Source organism: Nematostella vectensis, chromosome 1, assembly GCF_932526225.1.
Source record: "Nematostella vectensis chromosome 1, jaNemVect1.1, whole genome shotgun sequence".
In the NCBI taxonomy this organism is placed as follows: domain Eukaryota; kingdom Metazoa; phylum Cnidaria; class Anthozoa; order Actiniaria; family Edwardsiidae; genus Nematostella; species Nematostella vectensis.
This window is the reverse complement of record NC_064034.1, coordinates 3173664-3191688: the sequence shown is the minus strand read 5'-3', so window position 1 is coordinate 3191688 and position 18025 is coordinate 3173664. Positions and strand designations below refer to the sequence as shown.

The following is an 18025-nucleotide window of genomic DNA, read 5'->3' as shown; positions in this document are numbered from 1 at the left end:
TAAAATCTTTTTTAAGTGTGGAGTTGTTACTATTTATGTTTGCGCCCACCTCTCTCCTAGCACCTCTTATATATTACAGTCGAACCTCTATTAAGCGGCCCTCTATTGAGCGGTCACCCTCTATTCAACGGTCATTTACCAAAGTCCCGAATTTTCCCCCTTATGTTTACTGTAAATTTGACCTCTATTGAGCGGTCACCTCTATTAAGCGGACGCGGTCACCAAAGCAGGGTCCCAATTGGTTGATTTTATTGTTTTTCACCTCTATTAAACGGTCATCATCAATATTTGTCAGCATGACAACAGATAGTGCACGTCATATTTTGTCATATTTTTAACTGTTTAATCTAATTACTGTGCGGACCAGTCGCATCAAATTCCTCGATTACCAATTTCCGCTTTAGCCAGCTAGTAGAAAAACCTTCACCTTCAAATATGTATTCACAAGGAATCTCGAGTCCATAGCCACCACCTCTGTCCACCCACTTCCCTTTGACTACGACTTTCTCACAGTTCGTAGGTCTTTTGAGATATTTGGTAACCCACGTTGACATCAGTTTGGGAATATGCCTGATAACTTCGAAATCGTCAACTAGAGTATTCGGGTGACCGTCTCCATCACTGTTTTGTCGGCTTTTTCTCTTACGATTGCAACAGCATTCGGATCCTTTATGTTAGTTGGTTCCCGCATAAGTTTGTAAACATCTTCTTCTTGCTGGTTCCCACTCAGTCATGTATTCATGGTATCCCCGAATGAATGCAACTGGGTCAGATTTGTGAGTTTTTGGGTACAGCAACGCACTGCGAGTTTTTGATTCGGCTTCCAAAATTGCGCAAACGCTTAATGACGGATATCGACGGAAACGACGCGTGTAACTTCACCTTAACGCACTCATTTACTTTACATAACGCCAGCGAAAGTAGCTCATGCCCATAGAATTGGGCAAAGCCACAGAGCCGTATAGGCAAAAACAAACTGACTAGGCGATTTCAAACATTTCTGGATGAAATTGGAATGCACCAGGCCCCGTCTTAGGGCTAACATGATTGTTATTGTTGTTTATTATAATGAAAAGTTCTTACGTATAATGACAGCCCGATTTACGCTAATTTAGGGGCTAAAATAGCGAAACCTCTATTAAGCGGTCAACCTCTATTAAGCGGTCACTAAGCTAAGTCCCGAGGGTGACCGCTTAATAGAGGTTCGACTGTATTAAGTTGAAGTGTCAAGTGTCAATCAACCCTAATCAAGGTCATTATGCATGGGAAGACATACACCAGACCTAGGGTACCACCCTCGATTTTCAAGGACACCACCTGGAGCACATATCCAAGGATCATTAGTACTATTCTGCCAAATGTTCAACTTCTTTTTAAGTCCCTTGAACACTACTTTAAATTTTTCCTTCGTTGCTAGATTGTTCATCTCATGGGGGTCCTTAATGATATCATACAGTTCCCACCGTGGTCGGTAGTAATACTGCTGGATTGTCTTATACCAGTTTGTGGGCTCACCCTTACTTGTTCGATTCAAAAGATCCTGAAACGATGGTGAAATCATGAAGTCCTGGTCTATGGGGAACGGCATCTTGTAATTCAGATTATGAATGAGCTTGTAGTTCTTTGTGCGCAGTACTCTCATGGGATAGTACATGGATACTTCATGAAGGTTGTGGCTTGCGTACACTGTATCCCATCCTGATGAAGGTTCTTTTTCTAAAATAGGAAGCACTGAGGTCCCAGTTAACTCCACTTTGTTGTAGCCATAAATTTCATACGATGGATACTCAATACTGAACCAGTCCAAAACCGTAGGAACTATATCTACCAAGCTAACAAAAGCTTCACTAACCTCTCCCCAACGCTTAGTGTGATATGGAGATGAGACAATAAATGGCTCTTTCATACCGGGATCAAAGAGATTTGTTCGGCCACTTGGAAAAGGAATACCATTATCTGAACTGAAGATTACCAAAGTGTCTTTATCAAAACCTGCTACCTTGAGCTCTTCCAGGAAAATACCAATTCCCTGGTCCAGTCTGCTGATTGTAGTGTACTGAGCTGCGATGTCTGCCCTGGCCGCTGGAGTGTCCTGGACAAAGTAGGGCACCACAACATCTTCTGGCTTGTACAGCACTGGTGTCCAGTCAGGAATGGTACCCATGCCTGGATCACCATTGCCAAACTTTTCACAGAAACTCCCTGAACCAAAACAATTCTTATTTCTATTGGATTTTATGACTCCTAAATTATCATTCATCAAGATTCCCCAAACAGATAAATCACAACAGAATGGGCAATCAATCAATCATTCAGGCTCAATTGTGTTGTCTAGAATTATTTTACAATTTGAATGCTTTCCAGACCAAGAAAACAAGAGCATAGCAAATATGACGGCAATGGTTACTTAAAGGTGCATTGTCACCAGTTTACTTCTGGAGGTCAAACACAAACCGACAAGAGAAAAAAGAATGTATTAGAAACCATGATATTAAACAGGTCGTCTCCTCTAAATTATAAGTCACATCCTCTAAGAAACTAGAAATAGCTTTTACATTTTTTCAATGTTTTTTGCGTTTTGTGTTAAAAATCATCAGAGATTGTTACGTAATCAACCGAAGGTAAACTGGTGACAATGTGGCTTTAAGGGTTGGTAAATGGTTGCCTATACTACTTGCAAACCACCTACCAAATTGAGGACTTGTGTGTCCACATCTGTGGGGATCGTGGAAAGCGATGTAAAGAAAGAATTGGCGGGGGTCATCAATAGACTCTTGCAGGAATTTTTTAACCAGCTCTTTCATATATGTGATGTTTCTCCCAACTTGATTGATTTGGTTATGTTCTTCTGTGTATGCAAAGTCAAATGGATAAACCTGCAGGAACAAACCCAGGCCTATAATAACTTGAAATTTGTATTATATTCATTATATGAGTGAGTGTGATGTTACTTTAAATAGCAATCCCCTACCTTTACCCTAATCAAAGCTTATTTGTTCATTAGAGGAAGGGAAAAAAGAAGAGAACATACCAAATGGCGAAAGCTGTATAAGCAAATTAATTCATGGGAGAGGTGACTTTCACAAAAGAATTAGGTAGCCTCTTCATCCTCTGTGCACCATATTATACGATATATGTTGAATAACAAGAGAATAAGAGAAAACTATATACAGGTAGTCCCTAACCCAACCCTACCCCAGCCCTTCTCACCCTCCCCCTTGTAAAATATTTTATATGGGTCTCACTTCATACCTGAAGAGGAGCGACATGTTTCTTCCCAATTATTCCTGTCCGTATATCATGTTGTTTGAGGAGAAGTGGGAGGCTTTTTACTGCATCAAAGGAATGGAAGTGATGCTCATTTTGCTTAAGTCCATACATGCCATTCTGGTGTTGGGGGAGTCCTGTATATAAGTACAAAATGCTGATCTTGAGAAAAGGAACCTTCTCGCAGTATGGTACATTTGGCTCGGCCTGCGTGCATCCAGTCTCAAAATTGGTATTAAATTTATTAGTCTTATTAAATCAATTAGTCCGTCTTTATACTAGAAGGAAGTAAATGGAAGCATTAAAAATCTTTGCCCAATCTAATTACATCCACACAACACACACTGTGAACCCATTTGATCGATTTGATGTATTATTCCATCGCGCTGCTAACACGCACTATTATAAAAGGGAGACTGCCCAAAAGGCTACGCGACACACTAATCTATACTGTGTGTACCTGTAAGGATAGCAGATCGGCTAGGGGAGCAGCTACTGACCGAGGTGAACGCGTTACGGAACACCAGACCGCGACTTGCAAGCGCATTGAGGTGCGGTGTTTTGCATACGGAATTGTTATAAACCTGTGATTCAAACCCAGCATCGTCTCCGATAATCAGCAAGACATTCTTACGAGACTCTGCGCTCGAGATTAGCAGCACTAAAAGGGCTAAAGGGATCTTTGAAATCGCGACATGCCGACAAAGAGCAATGGTGCGGCGAACAACCGCCATCTTCCGACACGCACGTGACATACACGTGACATTTTTTTTTTTTTATCAACGAGAAACTCAACACTCAACACAAAACAATCTTGTCAGGCCATTTATTTGTCCCTTATATAACATCTTTCTTCTCCAATTTTAGAATTATGAAATCGCCTGATCCCAGGCTAAAATGTATTGATGGTATGTCGCAGAGTGAGTTTAGTTTTGGTGAAATATCCCCTTCCCTCCCCCCGAAGGGAAACCATTGGTTTGCGGCTGTGTGAGGCTGGGTACGAGAGCGTTCGAGGCAGGACAGGAAGAGAAAGACGTCCAGAAGGGTACAGGACTTGTGCACGGAAAATGGCCAATGTCAAAGTAAAGGTATTTACCTCATTCCTGATGCTCTAAGGATAGAAAACTTATTATAAGTAATCGATTGATTATTGCCTTCCTTATATGTTTTAAATTTTTTAGAATGGCTTATTAATAAAAGTATCTTTACTTGACACGTGCAAATTACAATAGATCGGCATCTTTGGCGGAACCGGGGTCGATAATCCAAATATCATGACAGACAGACAAGAAAAGTTTGTAGACACTCCGTTTGGCAAGGTAAATCTACTCGCTTGTCAATTCTATGTGATGAGGTATACATATTTATCTTGCGTTATCAGAGGCAAAGATGTACAGTAGCTGTACATAAGTTCCCAGGCCGTAGCGAAGATCAAGGGGAAGCAATTTTTCCACGGGTGTAAATTGTGGTATAGTCCTCGGGTTCCCAGCAGTCGTACCCAACCTCTTAGTCGGAGAAATCCAAGATGGCGGTCCACCTTTTGTAAAAGAGGCATACCTGTCAACCTCCAAAAATCTCAAGGCTTGTGAATTTTTTGAGGGGATGGGTGGGGTATATTCATTTTTGGGGGGAGGGTTGGGTTTAACCTTGCAGGCGTATTGAAAGCTCTCACGAACAAATCCACTTATAGATCTCACGAGGGTGTTAGATGAATTGCGCTAAACAAGGAAATTATTGTTCCAAATATTTTAATAGAAAATAGGCAAAATTAAGATTTTCTAAAGAATAATTTTTCGGAAGCGATAAAAATCGCTTAAAAGCTAGAGATTTGGTGCTCAATGCGGGAGAGCGGGAGAAGGGGTCCAAAATCTTGAGACTCCCGCCTAATGCGGGAGAGTTGACAGGTATGAAGAGGTGACAACAGATCATAATCTCTAGACTTTAGGTCCTTTGAAACTCATTTTAGTTAGTGTTAGCTTTATATGTCATAACGCAGATTAACAAAATCATTGAGCAAGAACGGACAACTGAATAAGTCAGCCAGTTAGTTTCCTTAATTTCAGCTAGGACTGTGCGCTTTCGTTGTTTCACGTTTTATCTCTGGTAATCATAATAAAGACTGAAAACTTTTGGTTTAGTGGTAGGTTGGTGGTGTATCATGATATCATTTATCATGAAAAAGATAGTCAGGGGCGTAGCCAGGGGGGTGGCCAAGGGGGCCCATGGCCTCCCCTTCTAGCAGCCAAAAATACAGTAAAGGTTTGAGACATTATCTAAAACACAGGAGAAAATGCCTCAAAATGGCCTTTTGGGCCTCCAATTATCCTCCAATAAGAAATGGGTCTTAACTTCCAAAACATTTTTTTCCAGAGACTTTTCATGAGAACTTTTTTTCCAAAGGCGTTCACCACATTCCTGGATTTACAAAAATCCAGAGTAGGGTAGACAGAGTAGAGAACATAAGATATACAATGGCTGAAAGTCTATGACAGTTCACACCTCAAGTATATTAATGCCTGGGTAGTTTGTTCTTAGTAGCGAATATAACTTTTTGCCTTAAACATTGTTAACATCGCCTTAAATTCATTCTTTTTGGCAAGATGATTAAAGTCGACGGCCTTAACATTTTCGTAATGTTTTCTTGCTGGTGATGACGTCACATAATAGATCATGTGACAAAATAGTTTTTTTACTTTCCGCCGGTGGGGAAAACAGGTTGGACAAAGGTGTTTACTAAATGAGTTTTGACTTTATGTGTGTCATATGATAGCGTTTTAGCATCCGGAATTTTCTCTGCCATTAACAAGATATTAAATATTTTGTTAAGTCACGTGACCTGCTGCGAATTAAAATGTTGATTTGTGACCGAAAGGCTAAACTTTTCTTGCCGGTTAAGACATCAGTGTGCAGACGTGTTTCAAAGGAACATAAAAACATGCGATGTTTTCTTTTTCATAGCGTATCCACCAGCGGAGAATTTTTTGAAATATTGATCTGTAAAAGTCACATGATCGGCTGGATGACGTCATCCTTCAAAATAAAATATTACCAATCAGCTTACAATACCGAGTTTGATGTTTTGACCAAAAATGATGCATTTAAGGCAATGTTAACTCACTTTAAGGCAACTTTCAAAATTTCAACTGTTTTAGCTTAGGATCCAAGCCTTAATACACTTGAGACACAAGAATTCATCAAACACCACCATCTTTTTCTTTTGGTAGCTTAATCTAACCCTCCTTCGGAAAGCTGTACCTCTGTACCTCTAATTTAAAATGCAACAGGAATCCAATTTTTTGAAATAACAGATGTTAATAAAGATATGAAATTATAATGATTTTCTGTTTAGCCCTCAGATGCCTTGATCACAGGAAATATACAAGGTGTTGAGTGTGTTCTGATTGCCAGGTATGCTAAACAGCTCACCCTATCATGTTATTAACACAATCCTGAGGACCTGTTACTTTGATTATTATACCATGGGGGGAGGGGAGGTCAATGGTTTCTTTTTCATATAAATTTTGCAATGGTGATTTTATTTTATTTATTTTTTTGGAAGCCTTGCTTTAGACCCCTAAATGTTATTACTGAATTTGATAACAATGCAGGAAGGTTAGATCCAGGCAGGCATGTACACAGGGTGGGCACCACCCCCCCCCCCCTTCTTGGTGACCCAAAAAGTAGGTCATTTCTTATAAAGGAATCTTCAAATACAATGCTTTTTCCATATAAAAACTTATCACTGCACCTTCCACCCACCCTCGGCCAATCTTGGGAACAGAACGGAAAGATGGGCATATAGCTGGGCTGAGGTGAACCCTATGGATACAGCTGCCTTTGTCTTCAAGCTTGGACGCCCTAGGTTTCCTTCAGATGTGTCAGATGTTACAAGTGAACGGCATAAGGAACTGGAATTGCATGCCCTCTTCCCCTAAACACACAACAGAAATCTACCCTTAAAAGCACAGTCCAAGTCTTGGAGGGGTGGGGACTGTGGACAGAGGAATTAAGATAGATATTAAATGGACAATTAACATGGAAGGATCTAAGTTTAGTTTGACATAAACTTCACAATAGGGTGGATTTCCTTGTGCTCTGATGTGACTGAAGTATTTCTTTGGCTTGCATGATGGCAAATGAAGTTCATGCCACTGGAATAGCACGTTTCTCACTTCCTCATTGATTTCAATTGGTTTAATTGAAACAAAAAATGAACAATCGAGCTGGCCATGTTAGCATGTGTCACACTGTTATACCCTTTTTATTGACAGCCTGGTTCTTTTGGTGTGTGTTTTTGTTTTGTTTGGTCCTGAAAATACCTGGACTGGTCAACCTCAGATTGTTGATGATTTCATATTCAGTGATTTTTTTTCTTTTGTTCTTAAGGCATGGACGCAAACACACTGTCATGCCAACAGATATCAACTACCGCGCAAACGTCTGGGCTCTAAAAGAAGAGGGCTGTACCCATATTGTCGTAACAACAGCTTGTGGCTCCCTTACTGAAGCGTATAGACCTGGAGAGATAGTATTCCCTGATCAAATTATCGATCGGACCACTAAAAGGCCCTCGACATTCTACGATGGTCAAACAAACAGCCCAGTCGGTGTTTGTCACATTCCAATGCATGACCCATACTGCTCCGTTACTAAACAGGTATTGGAAAATTGGAAAATTTATATAGGGATGCGACAGCTCTCTCATGGAAGAGTACTAGGGATGAACCTGATCAGATCAACTTGGGATTTTTTCAGAGGTGTAAAAACCTCTACATATCCCTTGTGGCAGCTGACAATGTTAAATGGCGGTCCCGTCTCTTAAACCTATTTAATCAAACTGTAATTGTGGGATGTTAAAGAGCCCTTCCAGACGGCGGAGTCCCTCTCCAGCGTCTGTACTTGGTGCTTAACCAGCTACTGTACCAAAACCTCTACTACTTAAATTCGTCACTTATATAAGGACAGCAAAAGTTTTAATATATTAAAAGAAAAGAAGTACTTGTGGATCACTTCATTGCACTTTTTCTTTGTATTTCCAAGCTTCCCATAGGAAGGAAACAATTTTTAAAGACCTTACACCCTTTTGAGCAAACAATAACGTTTCAAAGTGAGGAAGAGTTTGTCGTGGTTTTTGTTTAGATTCTCGCTAATGAGGCGCAAAAACTAGGGATTCCCCACCATGCCTCAGGAGTGAATGTTGTGATCGAAGGTCCGCGATTCTCTACACGTGCAGAGAGCAGGATGTTCCGAGCGTGGGGCGGAGAAATCATCAGTATGACAGCCATGCCTGAGGTTGCACTAGCCAATGAGGCGGGACTATGCTACGCTGCTATTGCCATGGTAACAGACTACGACTGCTGGAGGGACGATCATGCACCCGTGAGTCAGTATCAAACACGTGATTACAGGAAAAGCACATGTATATGCCATGCCCCAGCCCTCTGCTCATGCATGTTGTGTATGTTTTGGGCTTCTTGTGGTACACCTCAGTCCCTTGTAACTAGACAAAGCGACCCAAAGCGTTTAGAAAAGCACAGAAGTGCATACATGGTGCAGAGTAGGTAATCTGTCCCTGTTCAACTTACAGTAGCAAAGAAAACTTACACACCTTAACCCAATCATCGTAATTCCATAGGATCCTCGTAACATTGGAGCTCATAACATAAATATCTACTATTGCGTCCGATAGGTCCTTTGCCTATTCCATTTGCACATATGGCTTAAGGGTGTCGCTGCCTATATGCAAATACGCCTTGGTGGGCCTAAATATCTCTCACAGTGAAATATAAAAGACGTCAACGTTTCCCATAATCATTTCCTGGCTCATTAGTAGTGCTTGGCCTATGGAAAAATCCTGGCCTCACCAATGCCAATATCATTGACGTTAAAGGCGTTTAATTTTTGCATGGATGTTTTTTTGTATAAGTACAATTGATTGTTTTTTTTTTTATTTTGGTTGAAAATACGATTTAGTGTCTGTCTTCTTTTTTTCTTCTAGGTTACGGTTGAGTCAGTGATTGCGACGTTTAAAGTAAACGTGGCTAACGCCATCAAGATATTAATAGCCGCTATTCCCGAGATTGCAGCAAAAGACTGGACAGAAATAATCAACGAGAGAAAGGTAAACCGTCGATATGGGGTAACCCACGGGTGATGTTCACTAGAGCCAGGGTAAACCACCGTTATTGGATAGCACACGGGTAATGTTCAGAGGTAAGGTAAACGCGGCACCGTTATAGGATAGAACACGGGTAATGTTCACCAGAGCCAAGGTAAACCACCGATATTGGATAGCACGCGGGTAATGTTCACCATAGCCAAGGTAAACCACCGATATTGGATAGCACACGGGTAATGTTCACCATAGCCAAGGTAAACCACCGATATTGGATAGCACACGGGTAATGTTCACCAGAGCCAAGTTAAACCACCGATATTGGATAGCACACGGGTAATGTTCACCAGAGGTAAGGTAAACCACATATATTGGATAGCACACGGGTAATGTTCACTAGAGCCAACCAAGGTAAACCACCGATATTGGATAGCACACGGGTAATGTTCATCAGAGGTAAGGTAAACCACATATATTGGATAGCACACGGGTAATGTTCACCAGAGCCAAGGTAAACCACCGATATTGGATAGCACACGGGTAATGTTCATCAGAGCCAAGGTAAACCACCGATATTGGATAGCACACGGGTAATGTTCACTAGAGCCAAGGTAAACCACCGATATTGGATAGCACATGGGTAATGTTCATCAGAGCCAAGGTAAACCATCGATATTGGATAGCACACAGGTTATGTTCATCAGAGCCAAGGTAAACCACCGATATTGGATAGCATACGGGTAATGTTCACCAGAGCCAAGGTAAACCACCGATATTGGATAGCACACGGGTAATGTTCATCAGAGGTAAGGTAAACCACATATATTGGATAGCACACGGGTAATGTTCACCAGAGCCAAGGTAAACCACCGATATTGGATAGCACACGGGTAATGTTCATCAGAGCCAAGGTAAACCACCGATATTGGATAGCACACGGGTAATGTTCATCAGAGGTAAGGTAAACCACCGATATTGGATAGCACACGGGTAATGTTCATCAGAGCCAAGGTAAACCACCGATATTGGATAGCACACGGGTAATGTTCATCAGAGGTAAGGTAAACCACCGATATGGGATAGCCTGAACACATAATTATCCGTGTTGTTTATGCCTGATAATTATTTGTTTGAGCGTGACAGTTCCTTCCAACTTTAGCCAAATGTTTTCTTTTCTTTTTTAGAATACCGCAAAATCGGCAGTGATGATGCCAGCAAACTAATGTAATCTCCTATTCAAGCCTGTATATGAACAAGAAATGATTAAAAAAAGTAACGGAGCAATGTTTAGACTTGGTCTGAAAGAAGTATGGGGCTCTGACTGTAAGCGCGGCCGAGAGTATCAAACGTCCAATGCACAAACTAGATACGCAGCTCAAAACACGACCAACTTTAAATTTCTCAGTTTTTTTCTCTAAATACAACAAGTTTCACCGAAAAGCCGCATAATCTGCGCTTATACAGGTTCATTTTATTCCATTCATTTGGGGTCCAGATAAAATCGGCATCGCACTGCTTTCATGTGGTACTTGCGTTGCGCGCACCAAGCAAGTCTTTTCATATACAAACATTTTTATTAGAGTTTTTAGATATCACGGTACGTTTACCCTGACAATGCGATGCGTGGCCATCAAGAAACGCTATTTGATAAATCAGTGAGGGAACGAGAATTCTTGTTCTCGCACCCTTCACCCTCAGCACAAATACCGGTTTCTTTCACACCCTGAAATGCACTGAAGTATTTAGTTTACAAGCTGATTGGCTAAGTAAAATTTTTGCCAATCAAATTGTTGTCAATCAAGTGGTTTATCGCATGACAAGCCATTCGGCCACGATTGCGCTTGTCAAGCTAACGTTAAACATAAACCCTAACAGATACAGTATCAACATCATTACTTGGGAGTTGATTTGGAAGTTAGGCGCCCGCGCACATCTTCATCCAAACCGCATCTCGCAGACAGGATGGCGAATTCCATCCTGCGCAATAAAGTATTGCGCACCCCGCCCCATTCTCTCTCGACCTTACAGCAGCTCTGCTAGTTTCCCTTAGTATTGTATTTTTCCTTTTCTTCACTAACAAGAATATTGTTCAGTTCTGTATAAAATACTCTTCTTTCTGTACATATAAGCTACCTGTACTGCTTATAAATACTTGTGCTCTCATTTTTAAATACATTTATACGGGATATTGTATATATTGATCATAACAATCTTTCAATGACACTGCCGAGCCTAAAGTCTAGGAATACTTGAAATACGTTATTTAGGAGAACATTACCGATGTTCTCATGTAGTAAGAGCCAATACACCCATTTAAAACTCCCAAAAGTAAGCCATTTTACTGGCAAGATAAGAAAGACGGCACCATCTTTCGTAATTATATACAATTTCTAAAATTGATTTGAAATATCATTGAATCCATAGTTTCCTACAAGTTTGGATTAAAGCTGCAGATCCTTAAATATAATATCTAAAAAAATTATATTGTATTCTTTAGTTAAATATCTATTACTACAAAACACAAACTACCCCCAAATTCATGAAAATGTTCTTTTGATCTTGTCAGCACTGTAAAACAGAGCAAACTACATACCAAGTCTCGTGGCGTTGAGCCATTTTAATTCTAAACGTGGGCGAGGAAATGAATTATTGCAAAATGAAGAGAAGATCCCCGTGGCATTTAAAGACATTAATGACTTAGAATTAATACATGTTCTTATGTCGTTTTATGTGTCCGAGTGAATTTAGTGGGTACAATTTAACTTAACACTAATTGGCTTCTACAAATCAATAAAGAAATAACTGCTTATCTTTCTTATTATACCTCTATTCTAATAAACATCTCTTTTTTTACAACTTATCGATCCTTTTAGGGAACTTAGTAAAATGTCATCATGACGGGTTGCATTTTTTGTATTCGTGAGCAAAATACCTTAAACGTCGCTTTTGGTCAGAAAACAAACATTGGAGCACTCAGACAATTTGCGAAGGTGTCCATTGTCTTTTCTTAGATAGATACATAAAAGATGGGAACTGCTGAACTGGAACTCTATTACTCGAGCTTCGACTTCGGAAGGAACGAATGGGAATCTGAGTAGATAGACATTTTACTTATACACCTCGTTAAAAAATCAATCTAAGTTAAAACATTAGAGTTGGCAGTGAGTTTGTGCAGCCAGTCTCTACATTTTCAAGTTTGATAGGGCGTCTGCGTTAAAGAGGAGCTCCTTTGGCCCTGACATGTTTACGTACATTAGCTGCTAGCGTATCGATGTCTGCAATCATGCCTTGTGCCTGGCGCCTCAATGGCTGATGGCAATACTGCCCACTGATCACATAGAAGTGCGATTAAACCACAAGATCCAGCAAACAGGTAGCGATATTTAATAATAGCGATTGTCTAATATTGTCTACCTGCGCTGAGCTTCTAATAAATTTAAAAGATCCATAGATAAAAATATTACTCTTAGAACACTAACGATAATGCCTTGCTTTGGAAGCCATGCTACATTAGCTGTGCCCATGTCCAGCTTAAGTCACGAAACAATCGCAGGAGACCTTAGGGGATGAGCGCCCGCAAAGGACGCTGGTGCCCGATTATGAATTGCCGAGGCTTTTTTTTCTTTTGTCTGCCTGTGTCGATAGTTTTAACTAAAGCAACAATTAGACGGTAATGAAACTATTTATATAAAGATATCTGATCTTCTGTCAATATAGTTTTATCCTCAGATAAAAATATAGTCCAGGCATTTTATGAGAAAAAGTAGTAACACACCACCTATTGCAACGAAAGGTTATCAATTGAGATGATTCCTAAATACTAACATTCCTTACAAATCCTATTGTGGGAACAGCCAAAAATTTAAAGGGTTATCTTTAATTGCTATTAGTGATGGGTCAAGTCATAAAATGCTTGGACTTCACAACTTTATACAACTCGGTAAAAGAGATCAACGATATTATTTTGGGAAAGGTATTTAACTCTTATCACCATTTGATTTATGCTTAAACCACGTGTAATAGGACAAGTACCACAAGGCATTGCAAGCGCAGCCTCACTACTCACTAGAAGACAATGTTGCACATCACCTCACCACATTGTGTTTAACACATTGACCCCTCAACCGGCCTGTACCGGCCTTGAAAAGTACCCACATCCCCAAAAAATCATAAATGCAAAAGATGAAGATACTCAGGCATCAGGCTAAGGGATAAATGGTCTTGAAGATATGCATCCAAACAAGGTGATAGCAACTACTCTTAAGCCAAATAATACCACTTAGGAGAGCTGTTGTGATTCGTTAAAAAAATAATTTCTCATCCAGGCAAAGTAAAACAAGAAAAAATCACCATGAATCCACCTTTGCTTGCCAATATCCATAAGCACAACACTCAATTATACCCCAATAGACTTCATGATGTCCTAGGACACTCTCCCAATATTCTCATAGCTGTATTTTTAATGAAAAATACCACAGGTAACCCAAGCATTTTTTTATCACTATACAAATTCTCTTGCGTGCTAGAATACAAACCGCGTGCTTGGGTTACCTGTGAAAATACAAGCAACCATCTACTTGTACTCGCATCAGCACAATGACGAGAGATTAAAAGTGGGGACCGCAAAGCACTGTTGGAAAGCTAGGATACCGCTGACTAGGTGCAGCTGTGTTTGACTTTGACGGGCTGTATAAAACTCAGAATAGGGGGGAGGTATCATTTTCAGTCTGTTTTTTTTTTTTGTAAATTCAGCTTAAAAATAGCTAGAAGTCAATGGGTTAAACAGAAAGACTTCTGGCAACTGGTTAATCAAGCTTGATATATCACTGCAATGTTTGTTCAAAATAATCTGATGCTGTTTGCATGGGCTTTAATAGCTGCACTGTGCCGCTCAGGATCCTCTTGATCTACCTGTTGTCGTTATTGTTGTTTTGTTGGACTCCGTCTTCCCTCTCCCAGATTCCTGTTAATCATTAAGAGAACATCCATTATCAATAGAACAAGTTTATTAATTTTTCCTTATTGGACTAAAAGGTCTTCACGGGATATCTTCCTTCAGTGTCCGCGTAGGAGTATATTATCCCTTGAAGCACCCATAAAAATTCAGCGCCGTAAACCGAAAGAAAGCGCTTGGCAGGGGGGACGTTATGTAAGACAAGACCTTGACTTAAAACACGTGGAATTTTTAATTATTCGTGCACAAGTGGATGTTCTCTTGTTGTGCGCGAAACGCTCTACATTAAACAGAGCGACTTTTACATGGCAAAACCATTTCGAAATGAAAAGAAAATTGAGATAAATAAATTCGTGATCGGAAGCTATTCAAACAATATAAGCCAAATCATAATTTATGTCGTTGTTGTGTTTTAAATGAAGCAAAATCCAAATCGAATCAAAATGAGAAGGGAGGCTAAGGGCGTTGTAGTACGGTAAAGGTCATGTTGTGGGAATATATGAGCTATGTGCATAAACTCAACACACAAGTACCCGCTACGCCATCCTAAAGATACGATATGAAATATGCACGTCATATATAAAAAGGATTGTTATTAACCTCCTCCACAGAGCTGGAACTGTCAGTCTGAAGCAAGAGGGGGGACTGACGTGTTGTTAACCCCGCTGTCGAGGAGGCGAGGAAACGTTACCGTGCGCACTTTAGGCGATATTGTGTGTTGTGTTCACAATATTGAGATACAAAATACTTCAGAAATAGGAAAAACACGGATTATATATAACTTTTCAAGAATAACAATCAAAGTGTATAAAGTCATAGCTGAGCTAAGGTATGACTTAATCGTCCATTTGGCCTACTTTATGTTGGAAATCGAATTAATAGCGCTTATTTTGGGTTTTGGATCTCTCACGGGTTCGTAACGACTGGAATTATCTCCCGAACGATGTCAACAATTTGTCCACAAATGTCAGACATCAGTAAATCTAGATGGCACCCTTCGCGCGGGTTTATAGCGGCATTATCGTGAAATGCGGAGGAAAATTGGTGCGTTGACAGAATAAGCAACGGCTAATGCACACGTGTTCCATTTGCCTACTGATGACGTCAGAAAGAGGATTTGTCTAGCTACGGGCAATGCCTTAATCGCTCATTTCGCGATAATCCCACGAAGGATTCCCTAACCTATCTCCTGCCTTAAATATGTTGTTTTATTAATCTGGCACGTTTACTATTTTTTTTATCTCATTGCAAAAATTTCACTTTGACTTACTTTTGTGAGCTGGGAAGGCGTTTGGTAGATGTTTTTTTTCTCATTTTTTTATTATTACAAACGGTATCTAGAGATGCTGGTGCGTCAGTGAAAATTTCGTTATTTCTTGGCTCGAGGCGAAGGCAGCGGGTTGTGCAGTATGAGGGGTTTATTATAATAGACGTAAGAACACTTTACAGCACCAAAAAGCGCCCACTACAAGACTACAAATCGTATTAAGTCGAATTTGAAATAGATCCTGGTTCGGAGACAAAAGAGCTAGAGTGGTTCGCTAAACAATGAGAATTTATTCTGCGACAAACCACTTGCTTATAATCTTAACGACGGCGTTTTAGATTTTTTTTTAGATGTACTCAGCACTAAGCAGAGTTGTATAATCGGGCACTTTGAATAAAATAGATAAGCTTCAATTCACTTATTTTTCTTATTTCTAGGTTTCGCTATTAGGAATTTCCTATCAATACTTCCTGTTAAAAGTGTATTTCTGAAATGTCCATAACTTTAGGTGTATTTAAAATGCAAGTAGCCTGAATTGTTAAATTAGTACGCAAGATTTATCCAAAAATCTCTTAAAACGATCCGCAGGTAATAACGCTTTATCTCCCGACTCTGATTGTTTTTGATCCCTGCTAATTCTACCACCTTAACCTGGATTGTTTTCAACTAAGCAACAAGAAACTTCGCATCTGGAGCGACTGACTAGAAAACATAATTTTTCTCGGTGCGTAATTTGTTTCTAGCTAGTTCTGCATGAATTCGCCTTCCATTTCCTGTTTCCAATAGATGTAGAGAACGTTTCAGGAAAGCGAAATTAGAGGCTTTGGTGTACCTAATGGCAAGAATGAGAATAGCTAATAACATTCACTAAGATAATTGCGGGAAAAGAAAGCCTGTCTTTTTTAATTACAAACACCATATTCTACGTAGTTAATAGCGAGAAGAAAATGTAGGGCTAATTTCACAGAAATTCAGAATAACTTTATCTTGATGATGCAGTTTTCGCCTGGACAGCTGAAGGGAAGCGAAAAGATAAACAACGCGCACAAATTACAATTATACTCCGAAACTCTGAAAAATGATTATTTCTGTTCAATCATTTTTAAGTGTTTAAAAGCGTAATTGAACATTTTAAAGTGAGCAGCAACCTAATGCAAACGATAGCACATAATCCGGCCTAATTTACCTGGAAATCTTTAGCAACGCGCCTATGTTCATTTCATCGAAGGATTTCCATCTTTGAAATGGCATAAATCCCTTGAACGAAAGCTATTTAGAAGACAACATTTGATGCGGAATAGAATTTTGCGTTTTCCAATAAGAGCGTGATATCTGGGCGTTTCGATTAATTTTTGTTGATTTTTTTCTCGATAGCCGCACCGCAGGAAATTTAATTCAATTATTGCAAACTTCTTGTTTTTTGTCTATATATAGATGTCAAACTTACAGTGATGGAATTTTAATGTTCTGAACGTAAACAAATTCAACCTGACAAAATAAACACTTAAAGTAAAAAGATCTTTGAAAGTACCCTGAAATTTGACAATGCCGATGTAACTATGCATTTGCAAGATATAAGTCGGGTCCCTGATATTATGTTGGTCTGTAACACCGTAATCTTTAATTCATCACATCTCCTGTTGTCTAGTATCTCGTCTAATCGACCTCCATAATTAGGCCTTACCGTGTGTTTAGAAATGAAATTGAAAACAACAAATTCCTTCAACTGTCGAGGGCTTGAAGCGGATTGTCAGAGAATACGGACACGGGTGGAAAATACGTTAAAATATAGTCTGGCGATCTGTTCCAAATGACGAATTGCAAACCACACATCCTTTATCAATTTGCTTTAAAATAATAAAATGCTCGTTTATTAGAGAACATGACCGACCGCATCAGCATGATTCGTTGAAAACCCCTCGAAAGATATCTAGGCAATTACTTCACTTTTAAAATAGGAAACAACTCCCCGGGGTAAGCTAAGCGCATATCCCCTGATGAGTTGTAATTTAAGGGGAACATTTTGCACCGCAAATCTAAAGGTCTTGCCAGGCGCACCCTTTCGGTTGCAACAAAAAATCGTACACTGCGACGCTATGAAGAAATCTGTTGCATAAAACAGGGATTTCCTTCGTTCGATTTACGAAAGAAAGTTGCAAAAGTGTTGCCACACGTAAGAAAACCCGCTTGCGACTTGCAATTAAAACAAGCTGCAATAGTAAAAACTTACGAGCCTTTTCAGTCGCGCGCTAGACAAGAAGGCTACGTAGTTTACTGCAAACAATATACTTTTTATGTCTGTGTGCAAACAAAGCAGGGGAGTCTAAGGGATAAGCAAAATGTGCCCAACGTCTTGTCCAGGATGGATTCTTTTACGTACAACAGTGTTTTGATGAAAGGAGCGTTTCTAGTTTTTGGTTAT

General features: G+C 39.8%; 2 protein-coding genes and 1 long non-coding RNA gene across 7 annotated transcripts; 1 reads left to right on the top strand and 2 right to left on the bottom strand.

The window, feature by feature from the left end:
* Window positions 1-228: 228 nt before the first annotated feature.
* On the bottom strand, window positions 229-4035 carry LOC5506258 (N-sulphoglucosamine sulphohydrolase). 3 transcript variants are annotated; one of them, XM_048724842.1, is made up of 5 exons: window positions 3728-4035; window positions 3253-3404; window positions 2690-2876; window positions 1219-2202; window positions 229-1161 (listed from the first exon to the last, which is right to left on the bottom strand). In XM_048724842.1, exons 1-4 carry the CDS (start codon window positions 4020-4022, stop codon window positions 1244-1246), a joined length of 1593 nt encoding a protein of 530 aa, XP_048580799.1. In that variant the 5' UTR covers window positions 4023-4035; the 3' UTR covers window positions 229-1161; window positions 1219-1243. The 3 variants fall into 3 exon arrangements, with proteins under 3 accessions (XP_048580799.1, XP_048580808.1, XP_032230511.2); XM_048724851.1 differs by having other exon boundaries at window positions 229-1143; XM_032374620.2 differs by having other exon boundaries at window positions 229-2202.
* Window positions 4036-4205: 170 nt separating this feature from the next.
* On the top strand, window positions 4206-10663 carry LOC5506265 (S-methyl-5'-thioadenosine phosphorylase). Of its 2 annotated transcripts, none has more exons than XM_048724897.1 (7): window positions 4206-4355; window positions 4500-4586; window positions 6617-6675; window positions 7654-7924; window positions 8407-8607; window positions 9266-9388; window positions 10567-10663. In XM_048724897.1, exons 1-7 carry the CDS (start codon window positions 4335-4337, stop codon window positions 10603-10605), a joined length of 801 nt encoding a protein of 266 aa, XP_048580854.1. In that variant the 5' UTR covers window positions 4206-4334; the 3' UTR covers window positions 10606-10663. The 2 variants fall into 2 exon arrangements, with proteins under 2 accessions (XP_048580854.1, XP_032230535.2); XM_032374644.2 differs by having other exon boundaries at window positions 4207-4355; window positions 8407-8646.
* A 273-nt stretch (window positions 10664-10936) lies between these two features.
* LOC125561199 lies at window positions 10937-17281 on the bottom strand. 2 transcript variants are annotated; one of them, XR_007307220.1, is made up of 2 exons: window positions 16790-17281; window positions 10937-14345 (listed from the first exon to the last, which is right to left on the bottom strand). It is a non-coding gene; the product is annotated as an uncharacterized LOC125561199 (long non-coding RNA). The 2 variants fall into 2 exon arrangements; XR_007307219.1 differs by lacking the exon at window positions 16790-17281 and adding an exon at window positions 14937-16783.
* Between the last annotated feature and the right edge of the window lie 744 nt (window positions 17282-18025).